We start from the raw sequence: 7,354 nt of genomic DNA, 5'->3' as shown, positions 1-7,354 counted from the left end.
CCCTCACACCCTTATCTGATCACAGCAAAATCACCCTATACATTAGTAAGACATCAACTGACCCCCATGTAGCAGAGCCCAGTAAACTCAACCCCTCCAAACAACCTTATAGATGGACAAGTAATAGTAAGGATGACTACCAGAGAGCCATCGGTCATCCAGCAGTCCAATCCCAGTTAGACCATTTTATCACCACCTCATAACCCCACAGCACCGACGGCCTGAACCAGGCTGTGCGGGATATTAACTCCATATTTGACAGCACAGCATTTCTTTCGGCAGAGTCTTTTTAAGTATTTTTTTGGCCTTTTATGGCTTTATTGATAGTACAGCTGAAGAGGGTGAGAGGGGGAGTGACAGGCAGCAAAGGGACCCAGGCCGGGAGTCGTACCCGGGTCCGCTGCAGAGCCTCAGCACCAACTGAGCTAAACAGCGCCCCCAGCACAGCGTTTCTTTCCAATCTGAAAAAATCTGAATATCACAGTTCAAACTCAGCTAATGAAAAGTGGTTTGACTCTGACTGCAGGTGTCTGAGAAAAACACTCCGAAAATTATCCAATGAAAAACGTCCACCAGAACAACAACACCATCTTCTCTTGTTTTGTAGATTTCAAGAAGGCATTCAACTCAATTTGGCATCATGGTCTGTTTCTGAAATGACTAGAAAAAGGTATTGGAGGAAAAATCTACGATATTATTAAGACAATGTATATAAATAATAAATGTGCTGTCAAAGTTGGAATCAGGGAAACAGACTTCTTCCCCCAAAGTAGAGGAGTGAAGCAGGGCTGCAGTCTGAGCCCCACCCTGTTTAATATCTACATCGACCAACTGGCCAAATCCCTGGAAGAGTCAGAGATCCCTGGTCTCACCCTCTCTGACACAGAAGTCAAATGTTTACTGTATGCAGATGACCTAATACAGCTCGCTCGGGGACAGACAGGTGAGGACAGACAGGTGAGGACAGACAGGTGAGCAGGACATCTCACCTTGAAGAGGAAGATGAGGATGATGCTCGGGGTGACGGAGAGTCGGATCATCCACCTCCAGCCCAAAGGGGGAACCACCAACATCCCCAATATGATGATCAGCATGGAGCCTGTCATCCAGAAGATCTGAGAGACGGACAGAGAGCATGCTGGGACGTCTCTACTAATGACATCACACATCAGACAGGAACAACTGTTCCAACTTCATCATGAACAAAGATCCTGGATTGACCGCAGATGGAGCGCACAAAGACACATTCAGCTGATCTTATTTTAAACAAAGGTGCACATTTAGTCTCGCAGTTTTCATTCTTTATTCTTGAAAGTGAATCAAAAGAGCTCAGGTGGAATAAATGTGACTCACAGTCGCCAGAGGCAGCAGGTAGGCTCGATACTTAGCAGGGATGAACTCCGTCTTCAACACGAACCTGAAGCAACAAGCGTGTCACTTAAAATGTGTGTGTGTGTGTGTGTCTGTGTGTCTGTGTGTGTGTGTGTGTGTCTGTGTGTGTGTGTGTGTGTGTGTGTGTGTGTGTGTGTGTGTGTGTGTGTGTGCTGACCCCTGTGACACGCCGGCGACCCCGCAGCCCACCATGCTGCGCAGGAAGATGAACCAACCGTATGATGGAGCGAACGATGTCAGCAGCGAGAAGTAGGCGCTCCACACAAAACCTGCGAACACCACCTGCTCAAACACACAACACACACACAACAGTACAGAAACACAGGCAGCCAATCAGAGAGCAGGTGACACATGATCCACTGTGTAAAAATAATCACAGTATTAGATATTAAAGATGTTTCTGACCTTCCAGCGTCCGTATCTGTCGGCGATGTATCCTCCCAAAACTCCACAGACCATGAAGCCCAGAAACACCATCTGACACCAGACAATGCAGTCAGTGTACAGTACTACAGTACTACACTACAGTACTACACTACAGTACTACACTACAGTACTACACTGCAGTCAGTGTACAGTACTACAGTACTACACTACAGTACTACACTACAGTACTACACTACAGTACTACACTGCAGTACTACACTGCAGTCAGTGTACAGTACTACAGTACTACACTACAGTACTACACTACAGTACTACACTACAGTACTACACTGCAGTCAGTGTACAGTACTACAGTACTACACTACAGTACTACACTACAGTACTACACTACAGTACTACACTGCAGTCAGTGTACAGTACTACAGTACTACACTACAGTACTACACTACAGTACTACACTACAGTACTACACTGCAGTCAGTGTACAGTACTACAGTACTACACTACAGTACTACACTGCAGTCAGTGTACAGTACTACAGTACTACACTACAGTACTACACTGCAGTCAGTGTACAGTACTACAGTACTACACTACAGTACTACACTGCAGTCAGTGTACAGTACTACAGTACTACACTACAGTACTACACTACAGTCAGTGTACAGTACTACAGTACTACAGTACTACACTACAGTACTACACTACAGTACTACACTACAGTCAGTGTACAGTACTACAGTACTACACTGCAGTCAGTGTACAGTACTACAGTACTACACTACAGTACTACACTGCAGTCAGTGTACAGTACTACAGTACTACACTACAGTACTACACTACAGTCAGTGTACAGTACTACAGTACTACACTACAGTACTACACTGCAGTCAGTGTACAGTACTACAGTACTACACTACAGTACTACACTACAGTACTACACTGCAGTCAGTGTACAGTACTACAGTACTACACTACAGTACTACACTACAGTCAGTGTACAGTACTACAGTACTACACTACAGTACTACAGTACTACACTACAGTACTACACTGCAGTCAGTGTACAGTACTACAGTACTACACTACAGTACTACACTACAGTACTACACTGCAGTCAGTGTACAGTACTACAGTACTACACTACAGTACTACACTACAGTCAGTGTACAGTACTACAGTACTACACTACAGTACTACACTGCAGTCAGTGTACAGTACTACAGTACTACACTACAGTACTACAGTACTACACTACAGTACTACACTGCAGTCAGTGTACAGTACTACAGTACTACACTACAGTACTACACTACAGTACTACACTGCAGTCAGTGTACAGTACTACAGTACTACACTACAGTACTACACTACAGTCAGTGTACAGTACTACAGTACTACACTACAGTACTACAGTACTACACTACAGTACTACACTGCAGTCAGTGTACAGTACTACAGTACTACACTACAGTACTACACTACAGTACTACACTGCAGTCAGTGTACAGTACTACAGTACTACACTACAGTACTACAGTACTACACTACAGTACTACACTGCAGTCAGTGTACAGTACTACAGTACTACACTACAGTACTACACTACAGTCAGTGTACAGTACTACAGTACTACACTACAGTACTACAGTACTACACTACAGTACTACACTGCAGTCAGTGTACAGTACTACAGTACTACACTACAGTACTACACTACAGTACTACACTGCAGTCAGTGTACAGTACTACAGTACTACACTACAGTACTACACTACAGTCAGTGTACAGTACTACAGTACTACACTACAGTACTACAGTACTACACTACAGTACTACACTGCAGTCAGTGTACAGTACTACAGTACTACACTACAGTACTACACTACAGTACTACACTGCAGTCAGTGTACAGTACTACAGTACTACACTACAGTACTACACTACAGTCAGTGTACAGTACTACAGTACTACACTACAGTACTACAGTACTACACTACAGTACTACAGTACTACACTACAGTCAGTGTACAGTACTACACTACAGTACTACACTACAGTCAGTGTACAGTACTACACTACAGTACTACACTACAGTACTACACTGCAGTACTACACTACAGTCAGTGTACAGTACTACACTACAGTACTACACTACAGTACTACAGTACTACACTACAGTACTACACTACAGTCAGTGTACAGTACTACAGTACTACACTACAGTACTACACTACAGTCAGTGTACAGTACTACAGTACTACACTACAGTACTACAGTACTACACTACAGTACTACACTACAGTCAGTGTACAGTACTACAGTACTACACTACAGTACTACAGTACTACACTACAGTCAGTGTACAGTACTACACTACAGTACTACACTACAGTCAGTGTACAGTACTACACTACAGTACTACACTACAGTACTACAGTACTACACTGCAGTACTACACTACAGTACTGTAGAAGCTCACTCTGCTGGACTAACTACATCATTACACCAATTCTAAATTACCCCAAGCATGTTTTTTCTGCATTACAGTTTTTAAATATAAGGTTTTCATATCGGACAATATATACACCGATATTGATATATCTAATATTGGCCGATAAAATCAGCCTAACGATAAATTGGTTGTGCTCTATTATTTCGCACAATATTCAATGTGTATCCTTCAAGGAGTTTAGAATTCCAAGGGGTCATGTAACTTAAAAAGACCCTGCTTGTAGTGTGTTGTGAGAAACACGAGAAACCCTGCCTGAATAAACTCAGTCCACTGCTACAATTTATAGGTGTATTTACTCATTACTTTAATACAGTTATAAAAAAATGGAATTGTAGACTTAGAAATGTCACAGTTATGGTTAAGGTGTCCTGCAACAATGTCGGGAGGTGTACATAGGTGTGTCGGGGCAGGTGGTGCTCCCATTGGACCACCCCCCCTGTTCAAAATTAACAAATCACCTGCTGACTACAGTACTACACTACCGTACTACAGCACTCCATGGTTAAACACCTGTTAACACGTTAACATGTTGTCTTCAATACTGATTTATGGATTTATCGATCGTGACCCACATGTTGGACACGTGATCAATAAACTGGGACTCACTGTGGAGACGAGAGCGACCTGCCAGTCGTCCAGACGCCACTCACATCGAATCTCAGGAGAAACTACAGCTAACAGCATGATCTCCATCGCCTCCACAATCTGCACACACACACACACAGTTACATACACAAACAGCTGATCAGTGTAAACAGGAAGTAGAGACCAGCTGGTTTCTTACGTTGGCGCTTCCCATGATGACAAACAGCAGGACGTGAAACCGACCAAAGCCAATTTTTTCTACAGCTTCTTCGACAGTGAACGTCTCACCAGCTGTGACATCATCAAACATGTGAGAGACAAAAATAATGATTAATTATCATTTATCAACCGTTCATTTGTGAATTTGATCATAAACATGTATCAACATTCACTCATCACTGTGTTTGATTTGTTTTTAACTAAAGCTTTAATATTTACAGATTTTAATTAAGCTGCAACTGAACACTGTGACAGATTAAAATCTGTTTCACCTGATTGTTCATTCATTTCACTGTTAATAAAGAAAGAGAAGCTCATCGTCTGGTTATTAAAGAGCTCTTGAGAGGTTCTGCTGCCAATTTATTTTTCATACTTTTAGATAAAAAATGTAATCATAATTCATTTCTTCTTCTTGTCCTTCAACCCCTCATGTTAATCTCTGAAGTCTCAACCACGTATTGATTATTAATTGGAGACTCACTGTTGTTGTTGCTGCTGCTGCCCTGCTCCTTGTCTGCAGGTCCGTCCTGCAGCTCCACCTCCTGCAGGTGGATGGCGCTCACCAGCTCCGTCTTCATCCCATCAGCCATCCTGAGCGCGCGCGCACACACACGCACACACACACACACACACACACAGATTTAAATGACTGTAGAAACTACTGGGCTGGTCAGACTGGTTGGACTGGAGGACTAAGTGTTTAGTTGTTTCTGACATCATGACGTCATGTAATCAGTATCTATAATGAATGTAATATTAATACATCCCGTAATTCATTAAATAATCCATGGAAACAAATTAAAACTAATGATTCGATTTTAAGAAGCAACTCAACCATCTGAGCTCACGATGTTTAATGTAATCCTTTAATTTACAGAAGATCAATTAAAGTCCTGAAATGTCAAAATATTCATAAAGTTTCTGGAATCTTACAGGTCGTTTTTGGATAGAGATGAAGTTACGCCAAACTCTGTTCAAAATCCATCAATTTAAAGAACGTGCTTCTTAGCAAAATGAAGTCTGTAGCCGCTCGTGACTTCCTTAATCTTAACGTCAGAGAAACATTTCAACGCTCCATCACCGAGTGATTCAGATAAAGTTCAGTGGTTTGAAGAACCAGCTTCAGGTGGTTTGCTTAAATGGAAACCCGCTCACAAAACTACATTTTACTGAACACAAGTGTTTTAAAGTGGATTGTTTGCAAGCCGACTTCAACAAAGATCACTTTTATTAACTCTCTACTCTTTTTCTGCCATGTTGGTCATTTTCTACAGCCTCGGCAGGAAGAAAACCTCAAACTGCACGATTTTTTAACGGGCTTTGGCAGAAAATGTTCTTCAGGTTCCCGGAGGTGAAAACGCGGAGCGGCTCTTAAAGTGATTTATTATGGCAGCAGTGTGCTAACACATTAGCTGGGTGTTAGCTTCACTCTGACTGCAGGACGTCACAGACCAACAGCTCCTCTGTGACCTGTAACAAACTGATGATCTACTCACTCTGAGTCTCAGTCACCAGCCAGCCAACTGCATCATCACCTGGACCGGGACCAGGACCGGCTCTGAATGTCACAAGAAACTGTTGTTGTTGTTCACCTGGCCAGGTGTATCAGGAAGTAACATCGTCATCGTGTCGTCACCAGGAAACAGGCGGAAGGAGAGAGGAGGAGGAGAGAAGAAACTGAAGAATGAACTGAATGGAGAACGGGTCTTATTTTAAAATTTTTAGTGAAACTCATCTCACATCTGATAATTCACTTTATCCTTCTGGTGGCTGATATTAATTCATTATACATGTATGTATGTATACATATATATATATATATATATATATTCAACAGCAGCCAGGTGTGTGTATATATATATATATATATATATATATATATATATATATATATATGTATATATGTATGTATATGTATATATGTATGTATATATATATATATATATATATATATATATATATATATATACATACATATATATATATATATATATATATATATATGTATGTATGTATAAAAAAAATCAGCTGTTAGTCAAAGAAAAAGTAATCTGGCATTTTCAGAATGTCAGATTCACAGTTTGTGAATAATGTAAAAAAAAATGAACCCACAGAATTTAGCAGTGAAAGTTATATTTATTTAATTTATTTTCTATTCAAACTTTGTGTGGAGGCATCAGCAATATTATGTCTTCATCACTGAACCACGATGACTATAATTACCAAGATGTCACTATTTAATTAATTAAATATCAA

The 7,354-nt window shown here is 41.0% G+C and overlaps 1 protein-coding gene across 1 annotated transcript in view; it reads right to left on the bottom strand.

Moving 5' to 3' along the window:
• svopl (SVOP-like) overlaps positions 1–6,751 on the bottom strand; it is an 11,299-nt gene extending 4,548 nt beyond the window's left edge. The window contains exons 1-8 of the mRNA XM_030439282.1: positions 6,595–6,751; positions 5,580–5,689; positions 5,079–5,170; positions 4,901–4,999; positions 1,798–1,869; positions 1,550–1,674; positions 1,354–1,417; positions 990–1,115 (exon numbers count right to left, since the gene is read on the bottom strand). Of these exons, the coding sequence (XP_030295142.1) occupies positions 990–1,115; positions 1,354–1,417; positions 1,550–1,674; positions 1,798–1,869; positions 4,901–4,999; positions 5,079–5,170; positions 5,580–5,688 (687 nt within the window). The 5' untranslated portion in view covers position 5,689; positions 6,595–6,751. The remainder of the gene's footprint in view (positions 1–989; positions 1,116–1,353; positions 1,418–1,549; positions 1,675–1,797; positions 1,870–4,900; positions 5,000–5,078; positions 5,171–5,579; positions 5,690–6,594) is intronic.
• Positions 6,752–7,354: the final 603 nt, after the last annotated feature.

This window comes from Sparus aurata, chromosome 14 (assembly GCF_900880675.1).
Source record: "Sparus aurata chromosome 14, fSpaAur1.1, whole genome shotgun sequence".
Classification (NCBI taxonomy): Eukaryota; Metazoa; Chordata; class Actinopteri; order Spariformes; family Sparidae; genus Sparus; species Sparus aurata.
Note: the sequence above shows the minus strand (reverse complement) of the source record. Positions and strands in the feature narration are given on the sequence as shown.